The 22,500-nt window shown below is 45.4% G+C and overlaps 1 protein-coding gene across 23 annotated transcripts in view; it reads left to right on the top strand.

Annotated features, from left to right (window-relative positions):
• LOC123991433 (eyes absent homolog 1) overlaps positions 1 to 22,500 on the top strand; it is a 150,429-nt gene that overhangs the window by 52,058 nt on the left and 75,871 nt on the right. For all 23 annotated transcript variants that reach the window (XM_046293044.1, XM_046293038.1, XM_046293032.1 and 20 more), the window contains one exon: positions 21,121 to 21,203. In XM_046293044.1, coding sequence (XP_046149000.1) covers positions 21,121 to 21,203 — 83 coding nt within the window. The remainder of the gene's footprint in view (positions 1 to 21,120; positions 21,204 to 22,500) is intronic.

The following is a 22,500-nucleotide window of genomic DNA, read 5'->3' as shown; positions in this document are numbered from 1 at the left end:
AGCCATGCTAACTGTAGCCTATCAGCCATGCTAACCAGAGCTAACCATAGCTTTATGTTCGCTCCACTGTGTAATGTGTGATAGTAGAAACATCTCCACATGTTGTTGAAAAGCCTGCGGAGCATCTCCCAATAAATAAGGCCAACATAAAAGCAGATGTGTGGAAGCGGCCCGGGGAAGGCACTTTACCACGCCTCTTAACCAAATACTCTGTCTGCCGCAGCCCTACAGCTCTGAGAGAAACGCTGTACAGAGCCAAATAATAGAACATTTCAAATGTCTATATTCTTTAAAAACTTGTGTGAGTGTAATGTTTACTGATTATTTATTTCCCTTGTTTATGTCCCTTTTGTTTATTGTCTATTCCATTTACTTTGGCAATGTAAACATCTGTTTTCCATGCCACTAAAGCCCTTAAAATTGAATTGAATTGAAAGGGAGAGAGAGAGAAGGGTGGGGGGGGGGGCAAGAGAGAGGGAAAGAGCTACTTTCCTGGCCTCAATGGTTTAACTCATGATGACAGTATTATGTAGCCATTTGTCTTCCTCTCTCTTTCTTTCTCTCTCTGTCTCTCTCTCTCTCTGTCTCTCAATTCAATTCAAGGGGCTATATTGGCATGGGAAACATGTGTTAACATTGCCAAAGCAAGCGAGGTAGATAATATACAAATTAACAGTAAACATTACACTCACATAAGTTCCAAAAGAATAAAGTCAAATGTCATATGATGTCTATATACAGTGTTGTAACGACATGCAAATAGTTAAAGTACAAAAGGGAAAATAAACCAACGTAAATATGGGTTGTGTTCTTCACTGGTTGCCCTTTTCTCGTGGCAACAGGTCGCATATCTTGCTGCTGTGATGTCACACTGTGGTATTTCACGCAGTAGATATGGGTGTTAATCAACATTTTATCAGGATTTGTTTTCGAATTCTTTGTGGATCTCTGTAATCTGAGGGAAATATGTGTCTCTAATATTGTCATGCATTTGGCATAAAGTTAGGAAGTGCAGCTCAGTATCCATCTCATTTTGTGGGCAGTGTGGACATAGCCTGTCTTCTCTTGAAAGCCAGGTCTGTCTACGGCGGCCTTTCTCAATAGCAAGGCTATGCTCACTGAGTCTGTACATAGTCTAAGCTTTCTATAAGTTTGGGTCTGTCACAGTGGACAGGTATTCTGCCACAGTGTACTCTCTGTTTAGGGCCAAATAGCATTCTTGTTTGCTCTGTTTTTTTGTTAATTCTTTCCAATGTTTTTTTTTCATGATTTGGTTGGGTCTAATTGTGTTGCTGTCCTGGGGCTCTGTGGGGTGTGTTTGTGTTTGTGAACAGAGCCCCAGGACCAGCTTGCTTAGGGGACACTTCTCCAGGTTCACCTTTCTGTAGGTGATGGCTTTGTTATGGAAAGTTTGGGAATCGCTTCCTTTTATGTGGTTGTAGAATGTAACGTTTATTGGTGTTCTACGTTGTACACAGAGGATATTTCTGCAGAATTCTGCATGCAGAGTCTCAATTTGGTGTTTGTCTTGGCTGGTGAGCGGACCCCAGACCTCACAACCATAAAGGGCATTGGGTTCTATAACTGATTCAAGTATTTTTAGCCAGATGCTAATTGTTGTGTCGAATTTTATGTTCCTTTTGATGACATAGAAGGCCCTTCTTACCATTATTTTGTCTAACTGAGATTTACTGTCAGGACCCATGTCTCACAGAATTTGTGTAGAAGATCTAGGTGCTGCTGTGGGCCCTCCTTGGTTGGGAACAGATCTAGGTGCTGCTGTGGGCCCTCCTTGGTTGGGGACAGATATAGGTGCTGCTGTGGGCCCTCCTTGGTTGGGAACAGATCTAGGTGCTGCTGTAGGCCCTCCTTGGTTGGGGACAGATCTAGGTGCTTCTGTGGGCCCTCCTTGGTTGGGAACAGAGCTAGGTGCTGCTGTAGGCCCTCCTTGGTTGGGGACAGATCTAGGTGCTGCTGCGGGTCCTCCTTGGTTGGGGCAAACAGTAGACATTTGACTTCAGATTCTAGTAGGGTGAGACCGGGTGCTGCAACCTATATATATATATATATATATATATATATATATATATATATATATATATATATATATATATATATATATATATATATATATATATATATATATATATATAAAACTGTTTATGTTCTATGTTTTTCCCCAAACACCACTTTCCATCAATTTGTATAGCAGACCCTCATGTCAAATTGAGTCAAACTTCCCAAAGCATGAGAAGACTTTGCCTTTGTTTTGGTTTGTTTGGTTGTCAATTAGGGTGTGCAGGGTGAATACATGGTCTGTCGTGCGGTAATTTGGTAAAAGGCCAATTTGACATTTGCTCAGTACATTTTTTTCATTGAGGAAGTGTACAAGTCTGCTGTTAATGATAATGCAGAGGATTTTCCCAAGGTTGCTGCTGACGCATATTCCACGGGAGTTATTGGGGTCAAATTTGTCTCTACTTTTGTCAATTGGGGTGATCAGTCCTTGGTTCCAAATGTTGGGGAAGAAGATGCCAGAGCTGAGGATGATGTTAAAGAGTTTAAGTATAGCCAATTGGATTTTTAGGTCTGTATGTTTTATCATTTCATTGAGGATACCATCAACACCACAGGCCTTTTTGGGTTGGAGGGTTTTTATTTTGTCCTGCAGTTTAGTAGAGCCCCTAGTGTTAACCACAGTAGAGCCGCTAGTAGAGCCCCTAGTAGAGCTAGTAGAGCCCCTAGTAGAGCCCCAAGTAGAGCACCTAGTAGAGCCCCAAGTAGAGATAGTAGAGCCCCTAGTAGAGCTAGTAGAGCTAGTAGAGCCCCTAGTAGAGCTAGTAGAGCCCCAGGTAGAGCCCCTAGTAGAGACCCTGGTAGAGACCCTAGTAGAGCACCTAGTAGAGCTAGTAGAGCCCCTAGTAGAGCCCCTAGTGGAGCCCCTAGTGGAGCTCCTAGTAGAAGTCCTAGTAGAGATGGTAGAGCCCCTAGTAGAGCCCCTAGTAGAGATGGTAGAGCCCCTAGTAGAGCCCCTAGTGGAGCTCCTAGAAGAGCCCCTAGTAGAGGTCCTAGTAGAGCCCCTAGTAGAACTTCTAGTAGAGCCCCTAGTAGAGCCTCTAGTGGAGAACCTAGTAGAGCCCCTAGTAGAGATGGTAGAGCCTCTAGTAGAGCCCCTAGTAGAGCTCCTAGTGGAGCCCCTAGTAGAGCCCCTAGTGGAGCCCCTAGTAGAGATGGTAGAGCCCCTAGTAGAGCCCCTAGTAGAGCCCATAGTGGATCCCCTAGTAGAGTCCCTAGTGGAGCTCCTAGTATAACTCCTAGTAGAGATGGTAGAGCCCCTAGTAGAGCCCCTAGTAGAGCCCCTAGTACAGATAGTGGAGCCCCTAGTGGAGCCCCTGGTAGAGCCCCTAGTAGAGCCCTTGTAGAGCCCCTAGTACAGATAGTGGAGCCCCTAGTGGAGCCCCTGGTAGAGCCCCTAGTAGAGCCCCTTGTAGAGCCCATAGTAGAGGTGGTAGAGCCCCTAGTAAGCCTCTAATGGAGCCCCTAGTAGAGGTGGTAGAGCCCCTAGTAGAGCCTCTAGTGTAGCCCCTAGTAGAGGTGGTAGAGCCTCTAGTGGAGACCCTAGTAGAGCCCCTAGTAGAGGTGGTAGAGCCCCTAGTAGAGCCCCTAGTGGAGCCCCTAGTGGAGCCCCTAGTAGAGATGGTAGAGCTCCTAGTAGAGCCCCTAGTGGAGCCCCTAGTGGAGCCCCTAGTAGAGATGGTAGAGCCTCTAGTAGAGCCCCTAGTAGAGGTGGTAGAGCCCCTAGTAGAGCCCCTAGTAGAGCCCCTAGTAGAGCCCCTAGTGGAGCCCCTAGTGGAGCCCCTAGTAGATCCTCTAGTGGAGCCCCAAGTAGAGCCCCTAGTAGAGCCCCTAGTGGAGCCCCTAGTAGAGCCCCTAGTAGAGTTGGTAGAGCTCCTAGTAGAGCCCCTAGTGGAGCCCCTAGTAGAGCCCTTAGTGGAGCCCCTAGTAGAGCTCCTAGTAGAGCCCCTAGTAGAGATGGTAGAGCTCCTAGTAGAGCCCCTAGTGGAGCCCCTAGTAGAGCCCCAAGTAGAGCCCCATGTAGAGCCCCAAGTAGAGCCCCAAAGTGGAGCCCCTAGTAGAGCCCCCACTGGAGCCCCTAGTAGAGCCCCTAGTAGAGATGGTAGAGCTCCTAGTAGAGCCCCTAGTGGAGCCCCTAGTAGAGATGGTAGAGCCTCTAGTGGAGCCCCTAGTAGAACCCCTAGTAGTGCCCCTAGTGGAGCCCCTAGTAGAGCCCCTAGTGGAGCCCCTAGTAGAGATGGTAGAGCTCCTAGTAGAGCCCCTAGTAGAGATGGTAGAGCTCCTAGTAGAGCCCCTAGTGGAGCCCCTAGTAGAGCCCCAAGTAGAGCCCCTAGTGGAGCCCCTAGTAGAGATGGTAGAGCTCCTAGTAGAGCCCCTAGTAGAGCCCATAGTGGAGCCCCTAGTGGAGCCCCTAGTAGAGATGGTAGAGCTCCTAGTAGAGCCCCTAGTAGAGCCCCTAGTAGAGATGGTAGAGCTCCTAGTAGAGCCCCTAGTGGAGCCCCTAGTAGAGCCCCTAGTAGAGCCCCTAGTAGAGCCCCTAGTGGAGCCCCTAGTAGAGCCCCTAGTAGAGCCCCTAGTATAGATGGTAGAGCTCCTAGTAGAGCCCTAGTAGAGCCCCTAGTGGAGCCCCTAGTAGAGCCCCTAGTAGAGCCCCTAGTAGAGATGGTAGAGCCCCTAGTAGAGCCCCAAGTATAGCCCCTAGTAGAGCCCCTAGTAGAGCCCCAAGTAGAGCTCCTAGTAGAGCCCCTAGTAGAGCCCCTAGTAGAGCCCCAAGTAGAGCCCCTAGTAGAGCCCCAAGTAGAGCCCCTAGTGGAGCCCCTAGTAGAGATGGTAGAGCCCCTAGTAGAGCCCCAAGTAGAGCTCCTAGTAGAGCCCCTAGTAGAGCCCCTAGTAGAGCCCCAAGTAGAGCCCCAAGTAGAGCCCCTAGTGGAGCCCCAAGTAGAGCCCCTAGTGGAGCCCCTAGTAGAGCCCCAAGTAGAGCCCCTAGTAGAGCCCCTAGTAGAGCCCCAAGTAGAGCTCCTAGTAGAGCCCCTAGTAGAGCCCCTAGTAGAGCCCCAAGTAGAGCCCCTAGTAGAGCCCCAAGTAGAGCCCCTAGTGGAGCCCCTAGTAGAGATGGTAGAGCCCCTAGTAGAGCCCCAAGTAGAGCTCCTAGTAGAGCCCCTAGTAGAGCCCCAAGTAGAGCCCCAGTAGAGCCCCTAGTAGAGCCCCTAGTAGAGCCCCAAGTAGAGCCCCTAGTAGAGCCCCTAGTAGAGACCCTAGTAGAGCCCCTAGTAGAGCCCCTAAGTAGAGCCCCTAGTGGAGCCCCAAGTAGAGCCCCTAGTGGAGCCCCTAGTAGAGCCCCAAGTAGAGCCCCTAAGTAGCACCATCATTAGTCCCCAGCTCTCTCCAGCCCAGGACCCAGGACAGCCTTAGGCTACGTACAAAATGGAACCCTATTGACTCATAAGGCCCTGGTGAAAAGTAATGCTCTATAAAGGGAATAGGGAGACTTTTGGGACACAGGGTTGGAGGAACTGTAGGCCTGGCTGTATCTTGGTCTGTGTGTGTGTGTGTGTGTGTGTGTGTGTGTGTGTGTGTGTGTGTGTGTGTGTGTGTGTGTGTGTGTGTGTGTGTGTGTGTGTGTGTGTGTGTGTGTGTGTGTGTGTGTGTGTGTGTGTGCGCTGTGTGTGTGTGTGTGTGTGTGTGTGTGTGTGCGTATGCGCGCGCATGTGTGCCTGTCTGTGTGTGTGTGTGTGTGTGGCTGTCCAATATTAGTTAGTGTTTTTACTCTGTCTCTGATGTGACTCTGTGTGGTGCTACGTGTCCCAGCATGTGTGTGTGTGCGTATTGTCCCAGCACGCGGATCGTGTGTGTGTGTGTGTGCGTATGCGCGCGCGCATGTGTGTGTTTGTGCGTATGCGCATGTGTGTGTGTGTGTGTGTGTGTGGCCAGCTGTCCAATATTAGATTAGATTAATGTTTTTACTCTCTGCTTCCACGTCTGATGCCACAGTGACTCTGTGTGGTGCTACAGTCATTGTCCCAGACAGGAGAGGGGATCTGCTTGACTCTGTGTGGTGCTACAGTCATTGTCCCAGACAGCAGAGGGGATCTGCTTGACTCTGTGTGGTCCTACAGTCATTGTCCCAGGCAGCAGAGGGGATCTGCTTGACTCTGTGTGGTCCCAGACAGCAGAGGGGATCTACAGTGTGGTCCTACAGTCATTGTCCCAGACAGCAGATCTGCTTGACTCTGTGTGGTCTCAGACAGCAGAGGGGATTGTCCCAGACAGCAGAGGGGATCTGCTTGACTCTGTGTGGTGCTACAGTCATTGTCCCAGACAGCAGAGGGGATCTGCTTGACTCTGTGTGGTGCTACAGTCATTGTCCCAGACAGCAGAGGGGATCTGCTTGACTCTGTGTGGTGCTACAGTCATTGTCCCAGACAGCAGAGGGGATCTGCTTGACTCTGTGTGGTGCTACAGTCATTGTCCCAGACAGCAGAGGGGATCTGCTTGACTCTGTGTGGTGCTACAGTCATTGTCCCAGACAGCAGAGGGGATCTGCTTGACTCTGTGTGGTGCTACAGTCATTGTCCCAGACAGCAGAGGGGATCTGCTTGACTCTGTGTGGTCCCAGACTACAGTCTGCTTGATTGTCCCAGTCATTGTCCCAGACAGCAGAGGGGATCTGCTTGACTCTGTGTGGTGCTACAGTCATTGTCCCAGACAGCAGAGGGGATCTGCTTGACTCTGTGTGGTGCTACAGTCATTGTCCCAGACAGCAGAGGGGATCTGCTTGACTCTGTGTGGTGCTACAGTCATTGTCCCAGGCAGCAGAGGGGATCTGCTTGACTCTGTGTGGTGCTACAGTCATTGTCTCAGACAGCAGAGGGGATCTGCTTGACTCTGTGTGGTCCTACAGTCATTGTCTCAGACAGCAGAGGGGATCTGCTTGACTCTGTGTGGTCCTACAGTCATTGTCCCAGACAGCAGAGGGGATCTGATCTGTGTGGTGACTCTGTCCCAGACAGTCTGGTCCTACAGTCATTGTCTCAGACAGCAGAGGGGATCTGCTTGACTCTGTGTGGTCCTACAGTCATTGTCCCAGACAGCAGAGGGGATCTGCTTGACTCTGTGTGGTCCTACAGTCATTGTCCCAGACAGCAGAGGGGATCTGCTTGACTCTGTGTGGTGCTACAGTCATTGTCCCAGACAGCAGAGGGGATCTGCTTGACTCTGTGTGGTGCTGTCATTGTCCCACAGTCATTGTCCCAGACCCAGCAGCAGAGGGGATCTGCTTGACTCTGTGTGGTGCTACAGTCATTGTCCCAGACAGCAGAGGGGATCTGCTTGACTCTGTGTGGTGCTACAGTCATTGTCCCAGACAGCAGAGGGGATCTACTTGACTCTGTGTGGTGCTACAGTCATTGTCTCAGACAGCAGAGGGGATCTGCTTGACTCTGTGTGGTGCTACAGTCATTGTCCCAGACAGCAGAGGGGATCTGCTTGACTCTGTGTGGTGCTACAGTCATTGTCCCAGACAGCAGAGGGGATCTGACTCTGACTCTGTGTGGTGCTACAGTCATTGTCCCAGACAGCAGAGGGGATCTGCTTGACTCTGTGTGGTGCTACAGTCATTGTCTCAGACAGCAGAGGGGATCTGCTTGACTCTGTGTGGTCCTACAGTCATTGTCCCAGACAGCAGAGGGGATCTGCTTGACTCTGTGTGGTCCTACAGTCATTGTCCCAGACAGCAGAGGGGATCTGCTTGACTCTGTGTGGTGCTACAGTCATTGTCCCAGACAGCAGAGGGGATCTGCTTGACTCTGTGTGGTGCTACAGTCATTGTCCCAGACAGCAGAGGGGATCTGCTTGACTCTGTGTGGTCCTACAGTCATTGTCCCAGACAGCAGAGGGGATCTGCTTGACTCTGTGTGGTGCTACAGTCATTGTCCCAGACAGCAGAGGGGGGATCTGCTTGACTCTGTGTGGTGCTACAGTCATTGTCCCAGACAGTAGAGGGGATCTGTCCCAGACTTGACTCTGTGTGGTGCTACAGTCATTGTCCCAGACAGCAGAGGGGATCTGCTTGACTCTGTGTGGTGCTACAGTCATTGTCCCAGACAGCAGAGGGGATCTGCTTGACTCTGTGTGGTGCTACAGTCATTGTCCCAGACAGCAGAGGGGATCTGCTTGACTCTGTGTGGTGCTACAGTCATTGTCCCAGACAGCAGAGGGGATCTGCTTGACTCTGTGTGGTGCTACAGTCATTGTCTCAGACAGCAGAGGGGATCTGCTTGACTCTGTGTGGTCCTACAGTCATTGTCCCAGACAGGAGAGGGGATCTGCTTGACTCTGTGTGGTCCTACAGTCATTGTCCCAGACAGCAGAGGGGATCTACTTGACTCTGTGTGGTGCTACAGTCATTGTCCCAGACAGCAGAGGGGATCTGCTTGACTCTGTGTGGTGCTACAGTCATTGTCCCAGACAGCAGAGGGGATCTGCTTGACTCTGTGTGGTGCTACAGTCATTGTCCCAGACAGCAGAGGGGATCTGCTTGACTCTGTGTGGTGCTTGTCCCAGACAGTCATTGTCCCAGACAGCAGAGGGGATCTGCTTGACTCTGTGTGGTGCTACAGTCATTGTCCCAGACAGCAGAGGGGATCTACTTGACTCTGTCATTGTCCCAGACAGCAGAGGGGATCTCTTGACTCTGTGTGGTGCTACAGTCATTGTCCCAGACAGCAGAGGGGATCTGCTTGACTCTGTGTGGTGCTACAGTCATTGTCCCAGACAGCAGAGGGGATCTGCTTGACTCTGTGTGGTGCTACAGTCATTGTCCCAGACAGCAGAGGGGATCTGCTTGACTCTGTGTGGTGCTACAGTCATTGTCCCAGACAGCAGAGGGGATCTACTTGACTCTGTGTGGTGCTACAGTCATTGTCTCAGACAGCAGAGGGGATCTGCTTGACTCTGTGTGGTCCTACAGTCATTGTCCCAGACAGCAGAGGGGATCTGCTTGACTCTGTGTGGTCCTACAGTCATTGTCCCAGACAGCAGAGGGGATCTGCTTGACTCTGTGTGGTGCTACAGTCATTGTCCCAGACAGCAGAGGGGATCTGCTTGACTCTGTGTGGTGCTACAGTCATTGTCCCAGACAGCAGAGGGGATCTGCTTGACTCTGTGTGGTGCTACAGTCATTGTCCCAGACAGCAGAGGGGATCTGCTTGACTCTGTGTGGTGCTACAGTCATTGTCCCAGACAGGAGAGGGGATCTGCTTGACTCTGTGTGGTGCTACAGTCATTGTCCCAGACAGCAGAGGGGATCTACTTGACTCTGTGTGGTCCTACAGTCATTGTCCCAGACAGCAGAGGGGATCTGCTTGACTCTGTGTGGTGCTACAGTCATTGTCCCAGACAGCAGAGGGGATCTGCTTGACTCTGTGTGGTGCTACAGTCATTGTCCCAGACAGCAGAGGGGATCTGCTTGACTCTGTGTGGTGCTACAGTCATTGTCCCAGACAGCAGAGGGGATCTGCTTGACTCTGTGTGGTGCTACAGTCATTGTCCCAGACAGCAGAGGGGATCTGCTTGACTCTGTGTGGTGCTACAGTCATTGTCCCAGACAGCAGAGGGGATCTGCTTGACTCTGTGTGGTGCTACAGTCATTGTCCCAGACAGGAGAGGGGATCTGCTTGACTCTGTGTGGTGCTACAGTCATTGTCCCAGACAGCAGAGGGGATCTGCTTGACTCTGACTGGATTTATTTAACATCAACTTTATCAAGTTTATAAATAGTTTTATAGTTTTTTTACATCTATTTTCTGAGGAATCATCTGAATGTATTTCACAATTTATATATACGTATATATATAGGCAAAGTGAAATGGTGAGATGTACAGCAACTATATGATTAATTCATTTAAAATGTGTGTTCTATTATATGCTGATTCCCTAGTTTACTATCAAGGTGGTGGAGTAGACAGAGGCTGCCTCCCTAACACACTACTTATAGAGCTACCCACAGGGCTCTTGTCTAAAGTAGTACACTATGTAAGGGGACTGGATGCCACATGGGACACACACACACACACACACACACTGAACAGATGTTAATTAGGTGAATAACTGTGTCCATGCGTTCTGTCTTTCTGTCCCACTGTGTGTGTGTGTGTGTGTGTGTGTGTGTGTGTGTGTGTGTGTGTGTGTGTGTGTGTGTGTGTGTGTGTGTGTGTGTGTGTGTGTGTGTGTGTGTGTGTGTGTGTGTGTGTGTGTGTGTGTGTGTGTGTGTGTGTGTGTGTTAGCTATTATCCAGTGAGCTGCAAGTCTGCAGTCCATTCTACTCTCTTTTAAAGGAAGCCCATCTGGACTTGATAGGCTATTCCCTAGTGGGGCATATGAACTTCTGCCACAAATATTGTGCACTGATGATAGACATGGCCCTTGGCTAGGGGACTGATCAACCAGAGCAAATGGACTTCAATTGTAGTGTCCAGAAGGCAGGAGAGAGATTGGGGGGGGGAAATAAGGAGGGATGGTGTCTGGTCTTGAGTGAGTGAGCTAACTGGAGCAGGACCGGGGGAGGGAGTGAAAACATGCCCCCAGGGGAACCGCAGGCACCCCCCCAGCCCCCCAGCCTGCGCCTTCTCTAGTGAGGCAAGTAGGGGTTCAGGAGGCACCCCCCACAACCCGCCCTACCAAACCCCCAGCCTGGGCCCTCTCTAGTGAGGCAAGTAGGGGTTCAGCAGGCACCCCCCATAACCCGCCCTACCAAACCCCCAGCCTGGGCCCTCTCTATTGAGGCAAGTAGGGGAAATGGTAGTAGGTGCCAGCATTACCGGTTTGTGACAAGAACTTCAACGCTTCTGGGTTTTTCACGCTCAACAGTTTCCCGTGTGCATCAAAAATGGTGGGAATCATCGGGGTCAACATGGACCAGAATCCCTGTGGGACACTTTCGACACCTTGTAGAGTTGAGAATTTAGGCTGTTCTGAGGGCAAAAGGTGGGTTGCAACTCAATATTAGGAGGGTGTCCTTAATGTTTTGTCCACTCAGTGTATATACAGTACCAGTCAAAAGTTTGGACACACCTACTCATTCAAGGATCTTTCTTATTTTTTAAAACTTTTTTCTACATTGTAGAATAATAGTGAAGACATCAGAACGAGGAAATAACACACGTGGAATCAGGTAGCAACCAAAACTGTGTTAAAGAAATAAAAATATATGTTATATTCGAGATTCTTCAAAGTAGCTACCCGTTACCTTGACGACAGCTTTGCACACTCTTGGCATTCTCTCAACCAGCTTCATGAGGAATGCTTTTCCAACAGTTTTGAAGGAGTTCCCACATATGGTGAGCACTTGTTGGCTGCTTTTCCTTCCCTCTGCGGTACAACTCAGGTGATTGTGGACGCCAGGTCATCTGACGGCCTGGAGGTGTGTTGGGTCATTGTCCTGTTGAAAAACAAATGATAGTCCCACTAAGCGGAAACCAGATGTATCACTGCAGAATGCTGTGGTAGACATGCTGGTTAAGTGTGCCTAAAAATCTAAATAAATCACTGACAGTGTCACCAGCAAAGCACCATCAAACCCTCCTCCTGCATGCTTTGAAAATCATCCGCTCACCTGCTCTGCGTCTCACAAAGACACGGTGGTTGGAACCAAAAATCTCTCATTTGGTCTCATCAGACCAAAGGACAGATTTCCACCGGTCTAAGGTCCATTGCTCGTGTTTTTTGGCCCAAGTAAGTCTCTTCTTATTATTGGTGTCCTTTAGTAATGGTTTCTTTGCAGCAATTCGACAATGAAGGCCTGATTCACACAGTCTCCTCTGAACAGTTGGTGTTGAAATGTGTCTGTTACTTGAACTCTGTGAAACATTTATTTGGGCTGCAATCTGAGGTGCAGTTAACTCTAATGAACTTATCCCCTGCAGCAGAGGTAACTCTGAGTCTTCCTTTCCTGTGGTGATCCTCATGAGAGCCAGTTTCATCACAGTGCTTGATGGGTTTTGCGACAAGTCCATATCAAGAACAGCTCAAATAAGCAAAGAGAAACGACAGTCCATCATTACTTTAAGACATGAAGGTCAGTCAATAAGGAAGTTCTTGAAATGTTCCTTATTGACTGACCTTCATGTCTTAAAGTAATGATGGACTGTCGTTTCTCTTTGCTTATTTGAGCTGTTCTCGAAGAAACTTTCAAAGTTCTTGAAATGTTCCTTATTGACTGATCTTCATGTCTCAAAGTACTGATGGACTGTCGTTTCTCTTTGCTTATTTGAGCTGTTCTTGATATGGACTTGGTCTTTTTAGGGCTAACTTCTGTATATCACAGCTGCTTTGCAACTGATTAGCTCAAACGCATTAACTTCTTCGGGCTAGGGGACAGTATTCGGAAGTTTGGATGAATGAGGTGCCCAAAGTAAACTGCCTGTTACTCAGGCCCAGAAGCTAGGATATGCATATTAGTAGTATTGGATAGAAAACACTCTAAAGTTTCCAAAACTGTTAAAATAATGTCTGTGAGTATAACAGAACTGATATGGCAGGTGAAACCCAGAGGAGAATCCATCCAGAAAATAAAACAATTCAGCTCACTATTGCTGTCAATGGGAATATAAAAGGAAGACCTCCCAGATTGCAGTTCCTAGGGCTTCCACTAGATGTCAACAGTCTTTAGAAAGAGTTTAAGGCTTGATTTTTGAAAAATGAGCTAGAATTTGTAGTTTTTGTAAGTGGCTCCCATTTTGGCTGTAGTGTTTGTCGCTTGTTGTTCCGGTGAGGGACTTTGTTATTTGTTATTTGTTATTTGTTATTTATCTCCGATATTCTCTGTCTTAAATTTTATTGTTTATTTACATATTAGTGTACCTGAGGATTGATTAGGATACCTGAGGATTGATTAGGATACCTGAGGATTGATTAGGATACCTGAGGATTGATTAGGATACCTGAGGATTGATTAGTGTACCTGAGGATTGATTAGTGTACCTGAGGATTGATTAGGATACCTGAGGATTGATTAGGATACCTGAGGATTGATTAGGATACCTGAGGATTGATTAGGATACCTGAGGATTGATTAGTGTACCTGAGGATTGATTAGGATACCTGAGGATTGATTAGGATACCTGAGGATTGATTAGGATACCTGAGGATTGATTAGGATACCTGAGGATTGATTAGGATACCTGAGGATTGATTAGTGTACCTGAGGATTGATTAGGATACCTGAGGATTGATTAGGATACCTGAGGATTGATTAGGATACCTGAGGATTGATTAGGATACCTGAGGATTGATTAGGATACCTGAGGATTGATTAGGAACGTTGTTCGATGTGTTTGGAAGAAGTTTACAGGATTCATTTGCATTTTGAATGAGGGAAACCGGTGGATTACTGAGTCTAGTGCGACAATGAAACTGACTTTTTTTGGGCTATAAAGAAGAACTTTATCGAACAAAAGGACCATTTGGTATGTAGCTGGGACCCGTGTGATTGCAACCAGATAAAGATCTTCAAAGTGATTTAGTTTATCGTTATTGCTGACTTTCGTGACGTCTCTGCTTGTTTGGAAAATGTATGTAATGCTTTTGTGTGCAGGGCGCTGTCCTCAGATAATCGCATGGTGTGCTTTCGCCGTAAAGCCTTTTTGAAATCTGACAACGCGGCTGGAATAACAAGAAGTGAAGCTTTATACTTGTATTTTCATGAATGTTTAACATTACAATTTCTGTCATTTGAATTTCGCACTCTGCAATTTTACCGGATGTTGTTGAGGTGAGACGCTAGTGTCTCAATGATCCGTAAGAAGTTAAGAAGGAAAACAATTCCACAAATCAACTTTTAACATAATAATAATATTTTAACAGGGCACACCTGTTAATTGAAATGCATTCCAGGTGACTACCTCATGAAGCTGGTTGAGAGAATGCCAAGAGTATGCAAAGCTGTCTTCAAGGTGGCTACTTTGAAGAATCTCATATATAAAATATATCTTTGCTTACTACGTGATTCCATATGTGTTATTTCATAGTTTTGATGTGTTCACTATTATTCTACAATGTAAAAATAGTAAAAATAAAGAAAAACCCTTGAATAAGTAGGAGTGTCTAAACTTTTGACTGGTACTGTACATACAGCTAAAGTCAGAAGTTTAAATACACTTAGGTTGGAGTCATTAAAACTTGTTTTTCAACCACTCCACAAATGTCTTGTTAACACAAACTATAGTTTTGGCAAATCAGTTAGGACATCTACTGTCTGCATGACACAAGTCATTTTTCCAACAATTGTTTACAGACAGATTATTTGTATCACAATTCCAGTGCGTCAGAAGTTTACACTAAGTTGACTGTGCCTTTAAACGGCTTGTAAAATTCCATAAAAGGATGTCATGGCTTTAGAAGCTTCTGATTGGCTAATTGACATCATTTGAGTCAATGGGAGGTGCACCTGTGGAGCAATTTCCAAATGCCTGAAGGTACCACATCATCTGTACAAACAATAGTACGCAAGGTTCAACAACATGGGACCACACAAACAATTTAAAGGCAATGCTACAAAGTACTAATTGAGTGTGTGTAAACTTCTGACCCACTGGGAATGTGATGAAAGAAATAAAAGCTGAAATAAATCATTCTCTCTACTATTACTCTGACATTTCACATTCTTAAAATAAAGTGGTGATCCTAACTGACCTAAGACAGGGAATTTTTACTAGGATTAAATTCTCCCCCCTCTCCTGGCATTATACATGTCTGCTTCAGCTTGGTCATGGTGTGAGAGATGGTTCTCCTTATGGGGCCATGACCAGAGTATGAAATGAGGTGTGTGTGTGTTGGGGGGGGGGTTCTACCTGAAATCAAAAAGGGTTCTCCTATGGGGGGAGATTCTACCTGGACAGCCGAATAACCCTTTTGGAACCCTTTTCTCAAAGAGTGTCCTGATAACGAGGTGGAGGAAGGGAAGGAAGGATAGGCTGGTAGAAGGTAGCTAACTGTCATGAATCCCCCTCTTGTGAAGTTTCCTGTTAATGGAACCTTTTTGCGTGAATCTACGGCGGTGAAGCTTGCTTTACGTATTTTGTCCCCCCAAAAATTTGGACTATACTATTTAATACCTACAGTCTTGGCTATCGTTTATCATAAATGTATCATGAACTTTGTCAACAAACTGTACGGGAGGGATTTCCCCTGCACCCAGATTAACCTCCTGTTAATCTTTTGTTCAGAGAGCCCAGACCTTTGTCAATGACAAGCCACATATACTGTATCTGAACATTATATCATGACATTAGGATGAAAAGACATATACAGTCGGATGTCGGATGTTTACATACATGTCACACTCCCGCTCTTTCCAACCCGGTGGGCACCAGACTGCCCTGCATTACGTCACGATCATTACGCACACCGGCCTTTCCTCGTCATGCACTTCAGCGATATTGGACTGACCTGGACTCACTCAATCACCTGTTTATTACCTGTAACACACATCATAAATGTATCATGAACTTTGTCAACAAACTGTACACGACACACACACCCAGATTAACCTCCAATCTTTTCTTCAGAGAGCCCAGACCTTTGTCAATGACAAGCCACATATACTGTATCTGAACATTATATCATGACATTAGACAGACAGACAGACAGTATCACACATACAGTTTACACACACACACAGACACACACCCACACTTTCCACACACACGCGCACGGCACCAGACAGACACACACACATTACGTCACGATCATTACGCACACCTGCCTTTCCTCATCATGCACTTCAGCGATATTGGACTGACCTGGACTCACTCAATCACCTGTTTATTACCTGTAACACACACACACACACACACACATACACACGTACCATAGAGTAATTTCCACACACTGAGAAGTCTAAAGCTTGTATTTCACTTCAGCGATATTGGACTGACCTGGACTCACCTGTTCATTACCTCCGATATATTTGTCCCTACTGGTGCATGTTTCAGACACTGTTCCCGCTCTGTTTGTCCGTTCCTAATTAAATGTCAACTCCCCGTACCTGCTTTTATTCTCCAGCGTCCTTACAATACACTTGGAGTCATTAAAACTTGTTTTTTTGGGCAAAACTATATTTTGGCAAGTCAGTTAGATCTACTTTGTGCATGACTCAAGTCATTTTTCCAACAATTGTTTACAGATAGATTATTTCACTTATAATTCACTGTATCACAATTCCAGTGGGTCAGAAGTTTCGATACACTATGTTGACTGTGCCTTTAAACCGCTTGGAAAAATCCAGAAAATGATTCCATTGCTTTAGAAGCTTCTGAAAGGCTAATTGACATCATTTGAGTCATTTGGAGGTGTTCCTGTGGATGTACTTCAAGGCCTACCTTCAAACTCAGTGCCTCTTTGCTTGACATTATGGGAGAATCAAAAGAAATTAGCCAAGACCTCAGAAAATAATTTGTAGACCTCCACAATTCTGATTCTTGGGAGCAATTTCCAAACACCTGAAGATACCATCTGTACAAACAATAGTATGCAAGTATAAACACCATGGGACCACACAGCCGTCATACCGCTCAGGATGGAGATGTGTTCTGTCTCCTAGAGATGAACCTACTTTGGTGCGAAAAGTGCAAATCAATCCCAGAACAACAGCAAAGGACCTTGTGAAGATGCTGGAGGGAACAGGTACAAAATTATCTATATCCACACTAAAACGAGTCCTATATCGACATAACCTGAAAGGGCTCTCAGCAAGGAAGAAGCCAATGCTCCAAAACCACCATAAAAAAGCCAGACTACGTTTTGCAACTGCACATGGGGACAAAGATCGTACTATTTGGAGAAATGTCCTCTGGTCTGATGAAACAAAAATATAACTGTTTGACCATAATGACCATCATTATGTTTGGAGGAAAAAGGGGGATGCTTGCAAGCTGAAGAACACTGGTCCTTCTGTAGCTCAGTTGGTAGAGCATGGCGCTTGTAACGCCAGGGTAGTGGGTTCGATCCCCGGGACCACCCATACGTAGAATGTATGCACACATGACTGTAAGTCGCTTTGGATAAAAGCGTCTGCTAAATGGCATATATTATTATATTAACACCATCCCAACTATGAAGCACGGGGGTGGCAGCATCAAGTAGTGGGGGTGCTTTGCTGCAGGAGGGACTGGTGCACTTCACAAAATAGATGGCATCATGAGGCAGGAGAATTATGTGGATATATTGAAGCAACATTTCAAGACATCAGTCAGGAATTTAAAGCTTGGTCACAAATGTGTCTTCCAAATGGACATTGACCCCAAGCACACTACCAAATCAAATCAAATCAAATTTATTTATATAGCCCTTCGTACATCAGCTGATATCTCAAAGTGCTGTACAGAAAACCAGCTTAAAACCCCAAACAGCAAGCAATGCAGGTGTCGAAGCACGGTGGCTTGGAAAAACTCCCTAGAAAAGGCCAAAACCTAGGAAGAAACCTAGAGAGGAACCAGGCTATGTGGGGTGGCCAGTCCTCTTCTGGCTGTGCCGGGTGGAGATTATAACAGAACATTGCCAAGATGTTCAAATGTTCATAAATGACCAGCATGGTCGAATAATAGTAAGGCAGATCAGTTGAAACTGGAGCAGCAGCATGGCCAGGTGGACTGGGGACAGCAAGGAGTCATCATGTCAGGTAGTCCTGGGGCATGGTCCTAGTTGTGGCAAAATGGCTTAAGGACAACAAAGTCAAGGTATTGGAGTCACAAAGCCCTGACCTCAATCCTATAGAAAATGTGTGGGAAGAACTGAAAAAGCATGTGTGAAAATGGAGGCCTACAAACCTGACTCAGTTACACCAGCTGTGTCAGACGGAATTGGCCGCAATTTACCGAACTTATTGTTGAAAGCTTGTGGAAGGCTACCCGAAATGTTTGACCCAAGTTAAACAATTTAAAGGCAATGCTACCAAATACTAATTGAGTGTATGTAAACTTCTGACCAACTTTGGAATGTGATGAAATAAATAAAAGCTGAAATAAATTATTCTCTCTACTATTATTCTGACATTTCACATTCTTAAAAAATTGGTGATCCTAACTGATCTAAGAGAGGGAATTTTTACTCTGAATTTATTGTCAGGAATTGTTTAAAACTGAGTTTAAATGTTTTTGGCTAAGGTGTATGTAGTGCACTGTGTAGGGAATAGGGTGCCCATTGGGACGTAATTCTCTGATCTCCTGATCTCGCTGCTACTCTTCATGTTGTCTTCTTTGACATGAGAGGACAGGTGGAGGGAGAGTGTAGAGAGGAGTCATGCCCTGTGGCCTCGTCTCCTGTCCTCTCTTCTCATCATCCCTCTCTCCCAGGGCAGGAAGACAGCAAGCCCTATAACTCATGTTGTGTATATTATTAAGCCATTAGATCCTATCAGCTCTTCTTTGAAAGACTGAATTAGCCCTAGAGGTGGTTCTTTCAAAGCAGCGAAGAGAAGACATATTCTACATATTCATTAGCAGGATGTCAGACACCCCTTTCTCTCAATTCAATTTTCAGTTTAAGGGACTTTTAATGCCGTGGGAAACACATGTTTACATTGCCGAAGCAAGTTAACTATATAATAAACAAAAATGAAATAAAACATTTTAACGGTTAACGGTTAATTACAAATTAACCTTTACACTCACAAAAGATCCAAAATAATTATGACATTTCAAATGTCATATTATGTGCAAATAGTTGAAGTACAAAAGGGAAAATAAATAAACATAAATATGGATTATATTTACAATTGTGTTTGTTCTTCACTGGTTTCCCTTTTCTTGTGGCAACAGGTCACAAATCTTGCTGCTGTGATGGAACACTGTGGTATTTCATCCAGTAGATATGGGAGTTTATCAAAATTGAGTTTTTTGTTTTCAAATTCTTTGTGGTTCTGTGTAATCTGAGGGAAATATGTCTCATCCCTTTTCCTTCCTCTCTCCCTCCCTTACTTTCTGTAGCCCCCCTCTCTCTCTCTCCCTCCCCCACTCCTCCACTCCTCCACCCTTCAGTTGGCCTAACACAACAGGCTCAGTGTTCAGCCAATTGTGAGCGCCTGAGACTCCCCCCCCCCTGTCATTCATCAAGCCAGATCCAATCAGTGATAAGCAAGGAAGAGGACGAAGATAAGGCTACTGTTTGGTTTTGAGCCTCTTCCTCCCTCCTTCTCCCTCCCTCCTTCTCTCTCTCTCAATTTCAATTACAATTTAGGGGCTTTATTGTCAAGGGAAACATATGATGTTTACAAAGCCAAAGTAAGTGAAATAGATAATAAACAAAAGTGAATTAAAAAATAAACTGTAAATATTACACTCACAGTAGTTGTAAAAGAATAAAGACATTTCAAATGTCATATGACGTCTATATACAGTCTTGTAATGATGTGCAAATAGTTCAAGCACAAAAGGTAAATTAAATAGTCATAAATATAGGTTGTATTTACAATGGTGTTTGTTCTTCACTAGTTGCCCTTTTCTTGTGGGAACAGCTCACAGATTATGCTGCTGTGATGGAACACTGTATTTCACCCAGTAGAAATGGGAGTTTATCAAAATCGGTTTTGTTTTTCGAATTCTTGTTGGTCTGTGTAATCTGAGGGAAATGTATGTCTCTTTAATATGTTCATACATTGGGCAGGAGGTTAGGAAGTGCAGCTCAGTTACCACCTCATTTTGTGGGCAGTGTGGACATAGCCTGTCTGCCTACGGCGACCTTTCTCAATAGCAAGGCTATGCTCACTGAGTCTGTACATTTATTTATTTCACCTTTATTTAACCAGGTAGGCAAGTTGAGAACAACTTCTCATTTACAATTGCGACCTGGCCAAGATAAAGCAAAACAGTTCGACACATACAACGACACAGAGTTACACATGGAGTAAAACAAACATACAGTCAATAATACAGTATACATAGTCAAAGCTTTCCTTATAGTTTGCTCTCTTGCTCTCTCTCTCTCTCTCTCTCTCTCTCTCTCTCTCTCTCTGTCTCTCTCTCTCTCCCTCTCTCTCTCTCTCTCCCTCTCTCTCTCTCTCTCTCTCTGTCTCTCTAATAAAAGCAAATCAGTGTTTAGAAGCACAACCTCTCTCTCTACCTTGAATAGAGGGATGCATATCTCTCCCTCTCTCTCTCTCTCTCTCTCTCTCTCTCCCTCTCTCTCATACATTATCATACATCAATCACTATCATATATCATACACTATCATACATTATCACATACATACATTATCATATATTGTACACTGTCATACACTATCATATACCTTACACGATAATATATCATACATTATCATATATTGTACACTATCATACACTATCATATATCATACACTATCACATATCATACACTATCATATATCATACACTATCACATATCATACACTATCATATATCATACAGTATCACATATCATACAGTATCACATATCATACACTATCATACACTATCATATATCATACACTATCATACACTATCATATACCATACACTATCATATACCATACACTATCATATATCATACACTATCATATATCATACACTATCACATACCATACACTATCATATACCATACACTATCATATACCATACACTATCATATACCATACACTATCATATACCATACACTATCATATATCATACACTATCATATATCATACACTATCATATACCATACACTATCACATATCATACAGTATCATATATCATACACTATCATATATCATACACTATCATATATCATACATTATCATATATCATATATCATACACTATCATATACCATACATTATCATATATCATACACTATCATATACCATACACTATCATATACCATACACAATCATATACCATACATTATCATACATCAATCACTATCATACATTATCACATACATACATTATCATATATTGTACACTATCATACACTATCATACATTATCATATATCATACACTATCATATGGCATACGCTGTCATTGAGTTTACAGGTGATATGTACAGTGATAACCGTGTGTTATCCCTGTCCTCTCCAGGTGGCACGTTCACAACCACGTCAGGACTGTACGCAGGAAGCAACTCCCTCACGAACTCAACCGGCTTCAACAGTACACAGCAGGTACCAACATGCTCTACTGTACTCTAGCTTCCTAATACCATGGTGGGCATGTTTACTATCATTGGTTTATACTCTTGCTAAAATCCTGGGAACCTCGGAATGCGTCCCAAATGGTGACCTGTTCCCTATGCAGTGCACTACTTTTGACCAGGACCCTATGGAACCCTATTCCCTATGCAGTGCACTACTTTTGACCAGGACCCTATGGAACCCTATTCCCTATATAGTGCACTACTTTTGACCAGGACCCTATGGAACCCTATTCCCTATGCAGTGCACTACTTTTGACCAGGACCCTATGGAACCCTATTCCCTATGTCGTGCACTACTTTAGACCAGAACCCTATGGAACCCTATTCCCTATGTCGTGCACTACTTTTGACCAGAATCCTATGGAACCCTATTCCCTATGTAGTGCACTACTTTTGACCAGAACCCTATGGAACCCTATTCCCTATGTCGTGCACTACTTTTGACCAGAACCCTATGGAACCCTATTCCCTATGTAGTGCACTACTTTAGACCAGAACCCTATGGAACCCTATTCCCTATGTAGTGCACTACTTTTGACCAGAACCCTATGGAACCCTATTCCCTATGTTGTGCACTACTTTTGACCAGAACCCTATGGGACCCTATTCCCTATGTAGTGCACTCCTTTTGACCAGAACCCTATGGAACCCTATTCCCTATGTAGTGCACTACTTTTGACCAGAACCCATAGGCTAGTAGTTCACATGTACGATACAGACCAGTTACACTTCATCCACGTCACAAGAATCATCCAGGAATCGATCATAACGTCTGAAGTGGTGTACGCAGGGATTATCCCCTGCTTCTATGGGTTATGACAGAGGATGGGCGTCCCAAATGGCACCCTGTACACTGTTTACATTAGTACACTACTTTTGACCAGTGCCCCCCATAATGCCCTGGTGCACTATGTAGGCAATAGGACGCCTCCCAAAAATACCAAGACAGATCGCTGTTCGGATGTTGGACACAAGAGACATGTGTTTGCATTTATGTTTTGGAATCTGCACTGTAAAGTAGCAAGGGGGCATATCTCACGTTACTCACCGTCTCTCACTCTCTCTCTGTACCTCTCACCGTCTATCACTCTCTCTCTGTACCTCTCACCGTCTCTCACTCTCTCTCTGTAACTCTCACCGTCTCTCACTCTCTCACCGTCTCTCACTCTCTCTCTGTACCTCTCACCGTCTCTCACTCTCTCTCTGTACCTCTCACCGTCTCTCACTCTCTCACCGTCTCTCACTCTCTCTCTGTAACTCTTAAC

This window comes from Oncorhynchus gorbuscha, linkage group LG12, assembly GCF_021184085.1.
Source record: "Oncorhynchus gorbuscha isolate QuinsamMale2020 ecotype Even-year linkage group LG12, OgorEven_v1.0, whole genome shotgun sequence".
NCBI lineage: Eukaryota > Metazoa > Chordata > Actinopteri > Salmoniformes > Salmonidae > Oncorhynchus > Oncorhynchus gorbuscha.
The sequence above is the reverse complement of the archived record's forward strand: the minus strand, read 5'-3'. Positions and strand labels throughout refer to the sequence as shown.